The 18,206-nt window shown below is 44.4% G+C and overlaps 1 protein-coding gene across 1 annotated transcript in view; it reads right to left on the bottom strand.

Annotated features, from left to right (window-relative positions):
• SLC39A9 (solute carrier family 39 member 9) overlaps positions 1 to 18,206 on the bottom strand; it is a 39,131-nt gene that overhangs the window by 7,989 nt on the left and 12,936 nt on the right. The window contains exons 3-6 of the mRNA XM_019551425.1: positions 17,939 to 18,130; positions 13,962 to 14,030; positions 11,288 to 11,373; positions 8,304 to 8,438 (exon numbers count right to left, since the gene is read on the bottom strand). Of these exons, the coding sequence (XP_019406970.1) occupies positions 8,304 to 8,438; positions 11,288 to 11,373; positions 13,962 to 14,030; positions 17,939 to 18,130 (482 nt within the window). The remainder of the gene's footprint in view (positions 1 to 8,303; positions 8,439 to 11,287; positions 11,374 to 13,961; positions 14,031 to 17,938; positions 18,131 to 18,206) is intronic.

Below are 18,206 nucleotides of genomic sequence, written 5' to 3'. Positions count from 1 at the left end.
CAGACAGTAGTGGTGGACAGGTTGTACTCAACCTGGCGAGATGTGAGCAGTGGGGTACCCCCAGGGCTCGGTCCACAAGCCCGCACTGTTTAACATCTTCATCAGCGACTTGGATGAGGGGTGGAGAGCACAGTCCAAATTTGCTGATGACACTAAAATGTGGGGCGAGGTGGACACACTTGAAGGGGGAGAGAGGCTGCAACTAGATTTAGACAGACTACAAAAAGTGGGCAGATGAGAATAGGATGGGGTTCAACGTAGACAAATGCAGGGTGCTGCACCTTGGGAGAAGGAATCCACAGCATACATGCAGGCTGGGGAGTTCCCCTCTAGAAAGCAGAGGCAGAATGGGATCTTGGAGTCATTACTGACTCGAAGATGAACATGAGCTGCCAATGCCAGACCGTAGCCAGCAAGGCCAGCCATACCTTGTCATGCATCCAAAGATGCATCTCAAGCTGGTCCAGAGAGGTGATACTCCCCATCTGTGTGATTTTGGTCAGGCCACAGTTGGAGTACTGCATCCAGCACTGGGCACCGCACTTTAAAAAGGATGTGGCCAGCCTGGAGAGGGTTCAGAGGAGAGCCACCCACTTGGTAAGAGGGCAACAGGATGGGCCCTATGGAGGACAGACTGAGGGACCTGAACCTGTTCAGCCTCAGCAAGAGGAGGCTGAGGTGTGTCCTGGTGGCTGCCTACAAACTCATCAGGGGAGATCAACAGCAAATAGGTAGAGCCCTATTCTCCCCAGCACCACCTGGGGTGACGAGGAACAATGTTAATAAGCTGATGGAGCTGATAGGTTAGAGATCAAAAGGCAATATTTTACAGTTCGGGTGGCCAAAATCTGGAACCAACTTCCCAGGGAAGTGGTCCTCGTCCCTACCTTGGGCAAATTCAAGAGGAGGTTGGATGATCACCTGTCTGGGGTCTCGTGAACCCAGCATTCATTCCTTCCTGTGGCAGGGGGTCAGGCTAGATGATCTGTTCAGGTCCATCCTGACCCTAGCTACTATAATACTATGAAACTTGTAACCCAGCCCTGCTGCCAGCCTGGGCCCCGTGCTGGATCCAGGCTCACCCATCAGGGCTGCACGCACTGGGCAATGTTTACTGCTGCTGCCCACCCAGAGCTCGCACACTGGGCAGCAGAGGTGGTGGTGGCAAACACTGCCCGGTGTGGCAAGTGGGAGGGCCACAGCTGCTGTGGCGATGCACAGCCTTGATGAGCTAGCCCAGAACCACGTGAGGCCCAGGCTGGCTGTGGGGCCAGGTTACAAGGTGGTGCCAAGTGCAGGGGGGAAAAGCAGCCTGTTCCTGTCCCACGGCCGGCACCCCGTGCTGCAGCTGCTCGCAGCCTGCATGGGGCTGCCTGTGCCTGCTCCCAACAGCCCTGCGTGGTCTGCAAGCGGCTGCAGCAGGGACCGCTGGCCACAGGGTGGGGAAGAGCTGCTTTTCCCTCCACTGGGAAAGAGCAGGGAAGGAGCCTGGAGAAAAGCTGAGCGGCCCCCTCCTGCTGAGGGGCAGGGCCAAGCAGGCCCTCCTGGTTTGGGAGCCCGCTGGGCTTCCCCTGGGTCCGACTGCCCTTGATTCCTGCCATTTTTGACAGGAACCTAGGGCAGAGAAATATTAATTTTCTACATATTTTAGGGGCTCCATGGGCCAGATAGAATGGCCTCGTGGGCTGTATCTGGCCTGCAGGCCATATTTTGCTCACCCCTGGTCTGTACCGTAGTTTAAAGTGACCTAAAATTACGTATACTGCATAAAATTAAATATATACACAACATATTGACTATATTCTATTCCTGTGTACTACTTGGGATGCCAATTATCTGAAGGACATCATAGATTTCCTAAAAAGCCTAGGCTCTACCAACAAGTTTCCAGCAAATACCGGACCCGATGATCTTGCGAGGTCCCTTCCAGACCCTCACAATTTATGAAATACTATGTTAGCAACCATGCACATTACATCTCTATATACTAACATCCCCCATAAGGATGGATTATGAACAGTAAAGAACATCATTTGTGATGATGATACCGATCCTGTTTCCATTGCACTCTTGCACTTTGTCCTTGAGCAGAGACAGGGACATCCCCCCCACCACTGGGATCCCAGACAGACCCAGGGGAGGCGCGGCCAGGCCCAGGGTTAGCTAAGACCTAGTCAGGGAACTTCTGGTGGGACTAGACATGATCAAATCAGCAGGTCCTGATGATCTCCACCCCAGAGTGCTGAGGGAATTGACAGAGGTCATAGCGGGACCCCTGGCACAGCTTTACGACCACTCGTGGTGCTCTGGCAAGGTGCCAGAGGACTGGAAAAGGGCCAATGTGGTCCCCATTTTCAAAAAAGAGCGGAGGGAAGACCCAGGAAACTATAGGCCTGTTTGTCTTACCTCAGTCCTAGGAAAGCTCTTTGAGAAAATTATCCAGGAGCACATCTGCAAGGGACCAGCAGGGGAGATTATGCTTAGGAGCAATCAACATGGGTTCATTAGAGGCAGGTCCTGTCAGACCAACCTGGTTGCCTTCTACGACCAAGTCACAAAATCCTTGGATGCAGGTGTCACAGTGGATGTGGTCTTTCTGGACTTTAGGAAGGCCTTCGACACCATCTCTCACTTCATCCTCATTAAAAAATTAGGTGACTGTGGTATCAATGCCCACAGTCAGATGGGTCACGAATTGGCTGGAAGGCTATACTCAGAGAGCGGTGGCGGACAGGTCATTTTTGACCTGGAGAGATGTGGGCAGTGGGGTTCCCCATGGCTTGGTCCTCGGGCCCACACTATTCAGTATCTTCATTAGTGACTTGGACAAGGGGGTGAAAAGCACCTCGACACCAAGATGCGGGGAAAAGTGGGCATGCTAGAAGAGAGGGACAGGCTACAACAAGATCTGGACAGGTTACAGAGGTGGGCGGATCAGAATAGGATGGGTTTCAATATGGACAAAGCAAGGTGTTGCACCTGGGGAGGAAGGTTAGGGAACTCCCTTCTTGTCAGCACAGAGGCAGAGAAGGAGTAGTGTTTCCAAGATGATTCCAAGATTAACATGAGCCACCAATGTGGGGACGTGGTCAGGAAGCCTAACCGCACTTTGTCATGCATCCATAGATACATCACGAGCAGGTCCAAGGAGGTGACCCTCCCCCTCTGCGACACTGGTTAGGCCGCAGTTGGAGAAATGCATCCAATTTTGGGTGCCGCACTTCAGGAGGGATGTGGATAGCATCAAGCTCCAGGAGAGGGCCACTTGCATGATTAGGGGGCAGCAGGGCAGGCCCTATGAGGAGAGGCTACGGGACCTGAACCTGTTCAGCCTCCACAAGAGAAGGCTGAGAGGGATCTGGTGGCTGCCTACAAACTTGCTAAGGGGGACCAGCAAGCAATGGGAGTCCCTGTTCCCCCGAGCACCTCCCGGAGTAACAAGGAATAATGGCCATAAGCTGACTGAGAGTAGATTCAGGCCAGGTATCAGGAGACACTACTTCGCTGTCAGGGTGGCTAGGAGCTGGAACCAACTTCCAAGGGAAGTGATGCTTGCCTCTACCCTGGGGTCTTCAAAAGGAGGCTAGACAGCCACCTCGCTGGGGTCATTTGACCCCAGCATCCTTTCCTGCCCATGGCAGGGGGGCAGACTAGATAATCTGCTTAGGTCCTTTACGATCCTACCAAACTATGAAACTATAAGATGCTGGCTATTTTTAGAAGAAATTTCATATTTAAAAGTCCATCTTATATCCAAAGGACAGCAGTAATTCAAAGCAAGCATCAATACAATTACATCAGTGGCAAATTTCCTTTATTATGGGTGTTAGGTCAGATTTTGCTTTCAAATATCCAGCTTCCAGTGGTTGTTTCTTACATTTTCTCCAACTCCCAAGTAAGCCTTTTATTACCTTCTGCTTGCTTATGATGCCCTCTACTAGCTGTTCTACTCTCTGCTTATCTGTCCTTTACACTCATTCCCAATGGAGTGCATCCATTCCAGTAGACTGATGTACTATGTCTGAAGCACATCCACAGACTTTAACATTAAACCGACCTCTGTGCTGAGCTTCTCTGCTGGACGTGTAGAGGAGCACAGCAGTCTCTATTGCTGATCAGCTTCACTATAAATGAGTCCAAGGCTGCAGACACAACAGCGCAGAACAGCTGTTATGGAGGAGCTAAATGGGAGGAAAGAGGCATGGGGATCTGATGAAAGGACTAAGGGAAAAAAACCAAGGGGTGGAAGGGAAGAAGATAGACAGGATCTGCTCATTTCCACCAAAGAAGTAGGTAAAAGGAGACAATGCCCAGATTCCCCTCTAGCTGGGACTTGGGTCACAGTGCACAGTGTCATCCAAAACCTGATACTCACCATTGCTCAAAGCAACTTGACCAAAATGAGACCCATAGACCAAAATTTGGGGAAGGATCTGTAAACAATGGATGATGACTTGCAGCAAAGGACTAAGCTGGAAAGAGGTGCCCAAGACTAGGTGTAGGGTCTTGCTGTGTTTTCATATCTACAGTAAAGGTTTAAGAAAGAGAATGATCAGTGCTGTCAGACTTCCAGCTGAGACACAGGACCCCATTGTGCTTGACAATCTTGAGAGTGGCCTGGAGCAGCATTACTCATTGGGAAAATTCTAGTCTGGTTCAAAGGTGGAAGCCTGGTGAACACAACCTGATGTAAAGAGACCCAGCGTGTGCCTGCACCGAGTTGGAGGTGTGACTGCAGCACAAGCTGACATACCTGAGCACTGAGAGGGTCCAGAGGAGAGCCACTTGCATGATCATGGGGCAGCAGTGTAGGCCCTACAAGGAGAGGCTACAGGACCTGAACCTGTTAAGCCTCCACAAGAAGGCTGAGAGGGGATCTGGTGGCCATCTATAAATTTGCCAAAGGGGACCAGCAGGCAATGAGAGTCCCTGTTCCCCCGAGCACTACTGGGAGTAACACGGAACAGCCATAAGTTGACTGAGAGTAGATTCAGGCTAAACATCAGGAGGCACTACTTCACAATCAAGGTGGCTAGGAGCTGGAACCAGCTCCTACCCTGGGGGTCTTCAAAAAGGAGGCTAGACTATCACCTAGCCAGGATCATTTGACCCCAGCATTGTTTCCTGCCCATGGCAGGGGGTCGGACTTGATGATCTGTTCAGGTCCCTTCTGACCCTACCAACTATGAAACTATTTCAATTTAGCAACTTCCTATACTTACAAACAAATGGTACTGCCATGGGCACATTGTACAGGTCTCACACCCTCTTTCCCCCCCAAAATGCCAATACATTATAGAAGACGTTGAAGCCCACTTCCTCCACAACTGCCCTCTCATCCCCCTAGTATACCTCAAGTACATTGATGACATCATCATATGGACACACGAGAAGGAATCTTTAGAGAAATCCCAGCAGGACTTAAACAACTTCCACCCTTCCATCAAACTCTTTAGTACTCCACCCAACATATTAATCTGTTGGACACCACCATAAAATTTTGTAATGGATATATCACCACCACGCTAAAGGAAGCCAACCAACGGCTATAGCTAGCTCCATACGACCAGTGTTCATCCTAGACATCAGAATTCATCTTCTACTGCCAAATGGTACATTACAGCCATACCTGCTCTGATCCCACTGACTGCAAACACAGTAGCTTCGTTGGAAGGGTCCTCATGAAAATCACCTAGTTCAGCTCCCTGCTCAAGGCTGGATTATCCCTAACCAAACCATGCCAACCAAGTGTCTGTCTAACTTACTCTTGAAAATGTCCAGGGAGGGAGATTCCACAACTTCTCTTGATGCACATCTTAGGGACCTCGAACAGGGATTTCTACACTTACAATACAAACCTAAAAATCAAAGCTACTCAAAGCAACAGGGCCAGACTCAGACCCCACTCCAACCTGCTACAATACAAACCCTGTGACATGGGCAATATCAAAGAGCCCACCGCACCAAAATTAAATACTAACAAGCATAAGTGCAGATAAATTTTAATAGCCAATTTAAAAATAAAAATACAACTAGCATAAATGACTAAGCAGGACAGATCAAGCAAATTACTACAATTTGTAAAATATGCATCCAGCTAGAGAAATAACAATCATATTAACATTTGAGATAATTTTAAACTAATTCCTAAAGTCTTAAAAACCCTCCGACAGGTGGGCAGCTTGTTAGGAAAAAGGATTTCTCACCTAGGTTTCAAATGAAAGTTTTAGAAGAGCCCTTATTCAGCAAGGGCAAATCAGCAAGAACTGTAGGTCAAGGCTGAAGAGTTTGGACTGAGATGAAACCAGATTGTTACACTGTATTGCTTGGCTCAATAGAGGTTCTATGCTTATATTCATATACCTATTTTTATCCCCAATTTAAGTTATATTTTGTTCTAAACCAGACCTAACTGGCATAAAACCACTAAATGTACTCTGCATTTGTATACTAGACCAGCAAGTACTAAGTAATCTCAACCTTTAGCTTAACTCTTTTAACCAGTCTTGCTCACACTTTCTAAAATTATTCTCACCTCTGACATTCTCTTGCCTACTCATTTCCATTGCCTCTTAACTTAGCAACTGCAGTATGACATACCCAAACTTTGGTCAAGCAACTAGCAGCTTCAGGCCTACTACAATCTACAGTTCCCTATATGAAAAAAATGAATGGACACCAATCTATCATCAATTCCAGAAAGACACAAAAGCCTGTATTAGGACCCTTTAACCCACTCGGACATTCCATCACTGACCTCAGAGTAGCTGATCTTAAACAACAGAACTTTAAACACCAACTTGAATGTAAAATTGTGGAACAAGAAAGCAGCCACAGACTGGACTATAGATTTATAGATTCATAGATTGTAAGGTTGGAAGGAACCTTGGAAGATCATCAGGTCCAGCTGCCTGCACCAAGGAGGAAAGATAATTGGGGGGCCAGGTGACCCCAGCAAAGTGACTGTCTAGTCCTCTTGAAGATTTCCAGGGTAGGTGATTGTACCACCTCTGGAGAGTGCTTATTTCACAGTCTGGTCACCCTGGCTGCAAGGAGGGTTTGCCTAATGTTGAGCCTGAATCGATCTTCCAGGAGTTTGTGGCCATTACTCCTAGTTTTCCCCTTGTGTGCTCCGGTGAACAGTTGCTCACTGAGTCCTTGATGCACTTCCTTAGTGTATCAGTAAGCTGCTACCAGGTCTCCTCTCAGTCTTCTTTTCCCTTTCATTCATGGTGCTAGCCAGTTTGGTGCTGCCAAGCCTGTAGGTGTGTTGGGGGTTGCTACTCATTTCTCGATGTTGAACTTCATCAGATTCTGATCCGCCCAACTTGCTAGCCTGCCCAGGTTCGCCTGTATCTGTAGCCTATATCATCAAACGTATTCATGCTTCCCCATAACTTGGTGTTATCCACAAACTTGGCCAGTGAACTCTTCGCACCCACATCCAAATCATTAATAAACATGTTGAAAATACTGGACCAAGCACCGACCCCTGTGGCATATCACTGCCCACTTCTCGCCAGGATGACAGAACCATTTACTATGACTCTCTGTGTCCTATCCTGCAGCCAGTTTCTCACCTGACTGTCTCAGAGTTAAGCCCACAATCCTCCAATTTTCTCGCAAGGACATCATGGGATACTAAATCAAAGACCTTTTGGAAGTCAAGGTATACAATCTCTCATGTCCATATGGTGAGTTACCTGGTCATAGAAGATGAGGTTGGCAAGACAAGACCTCCCTGCAACAAAGCCATGCTAGAAGAATCTTACCTTCTGCAAGCTTATCGCAGATAGACTCCTTAAATTCTTATCTCATTACCTGAGCCAGTGTTTTTAAGCCCCCATGTCCTTCAGTGGGTTAACAGCTTTGTTTATCCCCTTTGATCTCTTCAACCCACCTTTACTTCTCTCAGCAGTGCCCTTTCCCCTTAGTATTTAAATGACCAGATTCCTTTTCATCAGGACCCCCTATATCTGCAAGTCCACTCACATTGTCTCACAAAGTAGGCTGTTGTCTGTGAAACTGTGTGCGTTTCTGAGCAAGTTAACCTCTGAAGTGCCACTGTGCTGCGCCTTTTGCATTAAATTATGGGAAAGTATTACATGCTTATTAATAACAAGCAACACATTCCTCTTGATGAAGAGATAGTAGCTAAATGGCAGTAACATCCCTTTAACAGTGATTGGTATGGAAAAATAAACTGGGGTAAAGCACTTTTGAACAACTTGTTAAACAATCCCACACTGGTGTCCATCTCCTCAAAACCTCATCATGGACAGAGCTGAATCACAAACCTTTACCTTGCTTAGCCCCAAGTACGTCACCATGGACAAAACAGGGGCTGCCAATGCAAAGACCAGCAAGTGCTTTCTGATTCGATTCCGTTCCAGTCCAGCATGCATAAGGAAGGAAACCAGGCCAAAAGCTGCTGGTGCCTGTAAGAAAATAAGAGTCAATACAGCTTCTTCCTACCTAGATTCTTGGCAACTTTAAGCAGAACTTTGAAAACAAAGTAGCTGAGGTAACTATTTCTACTAGCTCTACTAAAGTGGAATATTCTCAGCCAGAGCGCTATAGTTAAACGAACTGACCTATGAACCATCCGGCCTTTCTCTGTGTTGTCACATCTCAATAACCATTGTAGCATTATTTCTTTATACCACCACTGTATATGAAGCTATACTCTGGCTGACTAAGTAGCCTATCAGAGTATTAGGGTCTGTATGACAACCGTATTGCAGAATATTGACACATCCGTTTCAATTTGATTGGCTACAATAACTCTTTATTCCAATGTATTCCAATTCTGTAATCACAATTTTCAGGCTACCTGCAAGAAAAAAAGATATGTGTCCTTAGCACCCCCCCAGTCCCTTTAACCAAGATAGAAAAACCTTCAAAATTAAAATGCAGTTCCATCCAATTAAGATTTGGGGTGGGGGTGGCAAAAAAATGCAGCCTCCATGCTTTTGGCAGGCTCCCTGACAAAAGCAACCCACTTACCAAAAATAAAATGCTGGCTCCCTTTGGGGAGCCAGCAGTCCTTGTAGACACTATGGCCTGGCTGTGCAGCCTGCAGGTGAGGGGGAAGGAGGCTGCCACCACTGCTCCTGGCTGCTGATTAGCTGTGAAGGCTACCTGTCATATGGCCCCACCTCTCAGTGGCAAAGGGCAGCACTGCATGACAGACAGCCCTTGCATCCAAAGGGCTACCATGGTCGGTTGGCTAGAGGGGGTGGCCTGCAGTGCTTCACCTGTGAACATGGCTGCCAGTCCCATTTGCTGCCCATAAAATCAGCTGGCAGCCACCTCAAGTTCAGCAGACCCCTAGAAATAAGAGCTGGTGAGGAAAAGTGCTTTAATTAGAGGGACAGAAAACAGGATTTTTTTTTTTTTTTTTTAAAAAGGCAGACAAGGTTCTTTGGATAAATGTGAAATCTTTTATTAGACCAACTCATCTATGAAAGGTGTTTTGTAAATTCCCTTTAAGGATTAGAACAGAGAGATTGCAGAGAGAGTGGTTGTCTCTTGAGAAATGGGCACCCACAGGTAATTTAGTGCACTAAATGCCCTGATGGAAAATATGTAGGTGAAACCAAACAACTGTGCATCAGAATGAATGCACAACAAAAATCTATCCAACACTAAAATACCCAATTACCTGCGGGTGTGCACTTCTCACAAAATAATCACTCTAATCTCTCAGTTCTAATCCTTAAAGGAATTTACAAAACACCTTCAGTAGATGAGTCCATGAACTTCACTTCATAAATCTACTAGATACAAAAAATCATGAACTAAATATAGACATTGGATTATAACCTGCCTGCCATCCACACATTATAACCAGCCTGCCATCTGACAACCCCAGACCTACATTTTGCATATTGGCTTCTAGTGCATCCAGAACACAAAACAGCAGACTCCCTATGCCTGAAGAATGTTTGTGCCCTAAAGCCTGCAAAGAACAACTTTTCCAACTATTTAGTGGTCTAAGATACCACATTTACCCAAAGAACCTCATCTACCCATGTCCTTAGACCAACATGGCTACAACCAACACCCCTAAAAAGCCCACAATGTTCTCTCAAAAAATTCCTTTTTAGAAATGACCTATTTTTTAAAAACCTTTTCTTTATTCCTTTAAAATTAATATTTTACATTTTCAGCATATTGCCAGTAACCATTTCAACCGAAGAAGTGTTCTTATTTTTAAGAACTCAGAAATCACCATATCCTGAACTAAAATACACTGTGGCCTTTGAGCTTAGCATTTTCAGCTCTGAACATGGTTATAACATGCATTGTTTGTTTACTGCACAAACAAAAAATGCAAGTGCATCAAATTTTATTTCCAAATCCTGTAGGCATGCAAAAGGTAAGAAAAAATACACGGCTAATAATTGTAATATAGTGTCATCACAACAATGGCATATACAACTCAGGTATACAACTGTGCCCTTGAAATCCTTGAAAACAAGATCCAGTAAATATTGTACATGGTACAGACAAGACTGCCCATATATTAAAGAGAAACTGGAAAGCTGTTTTCAGTTATAATATTCATAACTTCCCCAAGTCAGCATTTCAAACAACTTATTTTAGGAACTGCATTCAGTTTTGCTTCAGATGTAACTGGTTTAGCCTCACTTATGTTTTAAAAAACGAAACAAAACAAACAAAATACAAAACAGGATCATTATGAGAACTTCAAAAAGATTTACCCTTCAACCTGTCAAGTTCTCATCACATCTGCATTGTTCCTACAGTAAGAACCATACAGACAGAAATTAACTGTAGCAGGAGAGGAAGCTGTTTTCTACACCTTAACATGCCCTCCAAATCTCTGAAAAGCTGTTGGCATACCCAAGTCAAATCTTTCTCTCTGACCCCCCGCTTCAAATGCCTTGTGAGGCTGCCATGTTTTGGTGTGTTTTTTTTTTTGTTTTTTGTTTTTTTTTTAAACTAGTCTGTGCTGTTCTCTTCTTCCCCCCTATTTGTAGGCTTTGGTTGGCTGGCATGGCTGCAGGGTTTGGTATCAAATAGCCCAAATCCCTCCTTATTCTTTCCCTGTCCAGACTGACTGGACATGCCTTATATTTCAACACCCAGAACCATCCATCTTTACACAAGCATTCTTCAGTCCCTTAATTTGTATTGCCATCACTCCCCTGCAGGACCACATTCCCAAGAGCCCCAAAACACCAACTCTTACAGGTAGAAGCCTGCCCCTCAACAACTTTAATAAAGGAAAAAAAAAAAAGACTTCACACTCAGGACTTACCTTGTGTAACATAATTGCAACAAACACTATTAGCTGGACACTGGTCTGGGAAGTGGAAGCAGCTGCACCCAACGCAACACCGTCAGCTTAATGGATAGAAAGTCAGGAGAGTGCACATGAAATCACCAATTATTTATCCACACAGTTTTACTTTTTTCACTGGCCAATAATACATAACCTTACACTTGTACAAACAATTCCCCTCACTTATGAATGCCTTAATAGTGTCCCATCATATGTCTAACGTGCTTTATTGTTGTTTCCGTGAGCCACTCAGAGTGAAACCCTCAAGTCAATGGGAGATTGAGTACAGACTTCAACAGGGCAAAACTCTAACCCAGAACCAACTGTCTTTGGCACATACAGATGAACTGGAATCATTCTGCAGGGACAGCTCTGGTAACTAGGCTCTCCTATGTTATGAAACAGGCTTCTGATGTAAAAACAGGCTGAGTTTTTTTTTTAATTGACAGAAATGTAGATATTACTGTTGGAATTACGAAGGGTCTACATATAACAAACAATGTTTGAATGGATAAAGAAAAGAAAGGCATAACTGGCAGCTTATAAGAAAATCTCTTTAGATTGCTTTGGCTTAAGATGGCCACAACACAATAACACACGGTTCTAACTGGTTTCATTCATTCACCAACCATTCATATTATGCCACATGACCCTCTGTTTTATACCTAGCACCATTATTTTCTGAGAAAAAAATGCCTTAAAAGTAACTTAGAAAATTTTAACATTGATACTATTCTTCACTTTCCTCCATTTGAAAGCCTGGTTTAATTTAAGGCTATAAATCCAGCTGCACAGGTCTTGAAAACTCTTGGAAACACTCACACACTTACGGAACTTCTAAAAGTTACTAAAGCTGGCTTGTTGAGCACAGATACTGTACTGAAGACAACAAGCTCCCAACCTGCCAGGAATGGATTAAAATGATGCCATCCTATGGGTAAGGGGTCTGTGTGCATCTATCTGCGTGCACCTGCAAGCACACCTGCCTGCATGTCCAGATTTCTAGTGGTAAAGGCCCCGTGATCTGCCCGGTGCTGGAACTAAAACCAGTTACTAGTCAAAGTCTAATTAATAATACCCATCTTGCACATAAGTCAATCCCTTCCCACACTACATGTAAATTTTTTTCCTGCAAATAAAACCAATAATTTTTTTTTTAAACAGATAGCCTTTGAAAGCTCCTCAGAGTTCTGGAAGTGTAAAAGTGATTCATCAGAGGGATTAGCAAACAAAAAATAAGCAAAACAGCAATTAATGTGTGTGGGGGGGCAATTATTTTGGGTGCAGGGCCACTTACCGAGTTTTGGCAAGCTGTTGAGGGCCACATTTCCCTCTCTAGCACAGGGAAGCAGGAACAGCCCCATGGTCCCAGGCCAGAAGCTTCTGCTAAGCAGGGGTTTCTGGTTGGGGAGGGAAAGCTGGGCAGGCCTTGCTGCTGGCTTCTGCCACCAGCTTTCTCTGGGTCTTACCGCCACTGGCTCCTGTCATCTTTGACAGGCAGCTAGAAGCAAATAAATATTTAACTGGGGTGGCAGCGTAACAGTTTAACAGAGAGGTGAAGCAGTCTGGTATTGATTTAGGGCAAGACACCCCACTGAATGATGACCATTAACACCTATAAAGGATGGGTGTGGCTACAGGGGAGCTTGGAGACCATGAATAGCCCAGAAGATAACAGGTGTCCTGAGAGGCATGGATGGCCAGGAGAGCCCATACAGCAAGAGGACAGGATTGGAGTTAACAGGGTTTGAGGGACTCACTGGGAGGAAGGACCAGTGCTCATTCTAGGACCCTTGGGCAGGAGCGTCCAGTCACTTTTTAAGATCAACCAGGTACATCAAGGTGTGGCAAGTGAAACTGAAAGGAGGATACCCTAGAACCAGAGCATGGCAGGAGCAGTCCAGTCATCAGAGGGTATCATGGCTGCCCCAGGGCCTGGTCCTGTTCCAGCAGAAAGTGAACAATGCACAACAGCTCTTCAGGAAAACAAAAATATTGCATCCAATTTAAGTGATATGGTACATTTCAGTGAAGTGGAATGCATTCTTTTGCATTAAGATATGTCCAAAACCATTGCTCTCCTTTTGTTTTTCAAACAAGTAGAGGCTATAAAAATATTCAAGACTTTCAAAACAGCATGCTTTTTACAGAAAAAGTAATTTACTGAATAAGTCAAGTGGGGACTCACTAGCCTCTAAATGACTGGGTCAAGCATGTTATTACAATGACTGATACAAGTTTTGTTCCTCTTAATTTTTGGCTTTGACAATACTTTACATTTGTAATATTTATATTCGAACAAATCATAATTGTAAAAGTTCTCCTGCTGTTTCTTGGCATGTAGGTAGTTTTCCTACCAAGTTAAGTCATTTTACTGTGATCAAGGTTTTTTTAAACCCATTATATCCAAATGATATCTACCTAAACACATATACTAGCTGGTGTTGATTTTTAAACAGTGGTATGTTAGCTTGATTAGAAAAAGGTGTAAAAGGTGCCTCTCAACATATAAAAAAAAAAATCCCCACAGAATTGGTGAATGTGTATTCAGGAAAATTAGTTTTCAAATTGGTGTTGTCCAGAAAGGCATCCTAATACCATGGCAGACATAGCCCCTTTTCGGTTATATGAAAAGAAGTTTCCAGCCTACCTGCAGCATGGACAACTAGTCCAAGCGTAGTAGTGATTTTGGAATTGCTTGATCTTCCTGCTTCTGGGTCTGAAATAATGATCATCAAGAAATTAAGAATGACCTATACAAGCATAAAAGTTATGCTGGAAGAAAAGTATTACTAACATTAAAGGCATAAATTCCTAGCTACAACCAATTTTTACAGTCATGCATTTACTTTAAGACCTTTTTATCTTTAAACAATACCTGGAAACACAAGAGATACATTTTTTAGACCCTAACAACTTCAAAATCAACACAACTTTTCTACCCACAAATGAAGACAAGGATTATCCTTCACAAGTTACAGGAATGTTCATGGTGTAACACAGCAGCCATGTTTCTTAATCTCTTGAAACCAAAGTACAATTTAAAATTCTGTGCTGGGAAGGTAGAAGGGAATAAGTGGCTCAAGCCACACCTTTGTATCCTCAGGATGTTAAGTTGCTCTAAGGGCCAATGCAGTTCCCAACAAAATGAGAGCAGCCAAAAGTGGCTCCAACTTGCATGATGGTGCAGACAGCTTTCTGAAGGCAGGCTCTACAGACTGGGACTGCTCAGAATTTCCATACTATTCTCATGTGCTACAGGCCCAATTCCATCCCCTCTACTCTTAACATGGCCCTTCCAACAAGCCTCAACATGGAGAACACCTTAGGGCTCCCAATAGCAGGAAGAAATGGTATAATGTGGGCACTTCATGGAACTTCTATGCCACCACAGGTGCTGAAGCAGAGACACTAATCTCACCATACACTTTAACACAGAAAGAGAATGCAAGACATAATTGCTTCTGATCAAATACAGACAGGCCATTCATGTCTGCAACTGACTGAGGATTACTCTACTCCCTCATCATCTATGTGTAATCTAACTTTTTATGTTGGAAAAAAGAAAAACCCACACCCAACACGAGGGGTATTGATCAGTAAAAATGTTTTTTATATCCCCTTAAATAGACCATCAGCTATTACATAGCATAAGGACACCCATTCTTTTAATCCACAATGTTCAAACACCTGCCTTCAAGTTCTTTTACCATATGATTGCTATAAATTTAAGCTTCCTTCCTTCCCCCTGAACAGTCTGACAAAAATCAGATAATCACATTTAATTTTATACCTTCATGGTAGCATCTATAATTATTTTCATTTGAAGCAAAGGAAAATCTAGTCACCTGGGGATAACAAAATTGTTAGGCAATTAATATCACTAGTTTAACTCATGAAAGGGAATTACATAAATTCCAAACTATTCTGGCAACACTTCCAGTTAATGCGCTGCATTTCACATCTTGGACACAAAGCAAAGAGTAAGGACTGTTCCCTATAACAAAGTTTTTATGCTTCTGATGGGTCAACCACAAAAAAGAAGTCTATTTTCAGCTAATAAGGAAACATAAGGAACAAGATTCTAACACGGGTCATTCACCCAACTTTCCTGGTGGCTATTTGCTAAGTCTCTCTTCATAAAAGTTAATCTAATAAGGTAACCAATTCAGTAAATAAAGGCAAAACATGAGTATTTCAGGAGAAAGTTTTCAAAAAAAACATTGAGAAAACTGTGGAAGAGGTAGGAAAAAACAAAAAACAAAGGGAGAGGATATGATAAAAACCCGTAACCCTAAGTACGTTGTTGAAAACTGACAAGTATTGAGAGCAATAACAAAGTAAAACGTGACAGAATGGATATCATCATCCACTGTATTTGTCACAAGACTTCCATAAGGGGAATAAAACTTTACATTAAAGCTACAAATGTTTACTGACCTAGTTGTCAGAAAGCATTATCTAAATGCTGTTCTACCCTACACAGAAAACCCCTATACATTTACAGTAAATGTACTAGGATTAGGGGTGCACAATAGTGATTTCTGGGGCCAATACTGCTAGCTGATTTTTAAGGAAACATACTGGCCAATACCGATCTGATTTCCGATACCAGCTGGAGGCAGCTGGTAAGTCCGGTGTGGTGGGAGGGGAAGGGCGAGGGAAGAGGAGTGGGGGCACATGCTCCTCCCCCACCAGGTGCAAGCAGTGGCAGGAGCCACCTGCACCTGTCCCCTCCCTCACTGCAGGGGGAATTGATCTTCCCCCCACCTCCCCATGCCCCTTTCACCACAATGGACTTACCAGCTGGTGAGACAGCTCTCCATGCTGCTGGCTGTGTTCCTCACTGCCTGAGTACCACATTGCAACTTTGTGCAGCACTGGCATTTAAATTGGACAACTTAAATCAGCCCCATTAGGCCGATATCTGATACAACCAATTTTCTTTATATCAGTACTGATCTGACATTAGACCAATGTACGAGTGCACCTCTAACTAGGATGATCACAACCAATGTAATCAGTGCAGAGGCAGAAAAGGATCTTGGCATCATTATTCATGCCAAAATGAACATGGGCTGACAGCGTGGAGACACAGTCAGGAAGGCCAACTGTACCTTGTCATGCAGCCACAGATGCATTTCAAGCAGGTCCAAGGTGGTGATCCTCCCCCTCTAGTTAGGCCGCAGTTGGAGTACTGCATCCAGTTCTGGACGCCGCACTTCAGGAGGGATGTGGACAACATGGAGGGTCCGGAGGGCCACTCGCATGATCAGGGGGCAGCAGGGCAGGCCCTATAAGGAGAGGTTACGGGACCTGAACCTGTTCAGACTCCAGAAGAGCAGGCTGAGGGGGGGATCTAGTGGCTGTTTACAAACTAGTCAGAGGGGACCAGCAGGCATTGGGAGAGTCCCTGTTCCCCCGAGCACAACCAGGAGTGACTAGAAATAACGGTCACAAGCTGGCAGAGGGTAGATTCAGGCTAGACATCAGGAGGTGTTACTTCACGGTCAGGGTGGCTAGGATCTGGAACCAACTTCCAAGAGAAGTGGTGCTGGCTCCTACCCTGGGGGTCTTTAAGAGGAGGCTAGATGAACACCTTGCTGGGGTCATTTGACCCCAGTACTCTTTCCTGCCATGGCAGGGGGTCAGACTTGATGATCTGCTCAGGTCCCTTCTGACCCTACCAACTATGAAACAATGGAAGTCAATATAGGTCCCATCATGCCTGTGGCCCATGCAAAATCCACTGAAGTCAATTGTACACAGCTGGGCAGAGCAAAAAGTAAAGCAGAAAAGTAAAAAACTCTTTGGCACAGCCTTTTTCAGTCTAGAGACTTAGTGCTTACCAGGACTACACAAATTCAGCATACATAATGCTCATACAATCCTAGCACAGCCCACACTAAAAGTTTAACACCTCATTAATGTTGTTACCTTGTCTCTCCTAATGCTTCTAACAGCAGCCTTGACATTAACAGGACCTAGTTGGTTCAGGTCTACTATCAGACAACTGGAAATTGACAGCTGCTAATCAGTTAATGAATTATGCAGTTAAAAAGAGTACAATTACATTAGGAGTAGAGACTGGGGCCAAGGCATTCCTGTGCGCTTAAGCAGTTTATGAGCTTAATTTGCCTGCAGATAGCTGACATTTGTTACAAGATAAGCACAACAGGTTACAAATTGCAACCAACACTGTTACTCAGCCAGGCAAATTACATCCTTTCAATATGCATATTAGTAGAATACATACCACATTAATCCTACAAGGCTTCAACTATCATTACAGTATCAATACTGTTGTTCATGCATGAGTTTTAAACAAGTTCTTTCTCTTCAGCATGGCAAGGTTTAGCTTCCAAAGCATTAATGAATTAAATAAGCAAATCATGCAGTACTTGAACGAAGAGCATAACACTGCTTTAGTATTTCATACCATTGCTACATGCCTTTACTGTCTGTAGAATAACCTAGCAAAAAACTTAGCCCTCAAGCTGAACGGTAGCCTCTGGTAAATTTAACAACAATGTCCAGAAACCTGCAATGTGTTATTTAACTTTAGCATTTTGGTTGCTGCCATGAACTCTAACCCAATCCTACTATGTTAGAGGAGTCTTGACTTACCATCTGGAGCATGCACATGAGAGTTGCCTATCTGGTCCACCAAAAGCATGAAGACAAAGCCCAAGACAAGGGAAACCCCAATGTAGGCGTGTAATCTTGAATGGTCGTGGCCATGCTCACGCACGGCTGGTATCTCAGCTGCTTTCTCAGACTGAATCACATTTTGAGTCTCGCTGGCCTGATGGTGCTTCCCTGAGACAGACAGACATGGTGATTAGTAGTCATAATCCAGAGGGAGCTCTCAGAGTTCTCTATTCCTGGACTGAGA

This window comes from Crocodylus porosus, unplaced genomic scaffold, assembly GCF_001723895.1.
Source record: "Crocodylus porosus isolate Cpor-Errol unplaced genomic scaffold, CroPor_comp1, whole genome shotgun sequence".
NCBI lineage: Eukaryota > Metazoa > Chordata > Crocodylia > Crocodylidae > Crocodylus > Crocodylus porosus.
The sequence above is the reverse complement of the archived record's forward strand: the minus strand, read 5'-3'. Positions and strand labels throughout refer to the sequence as shown.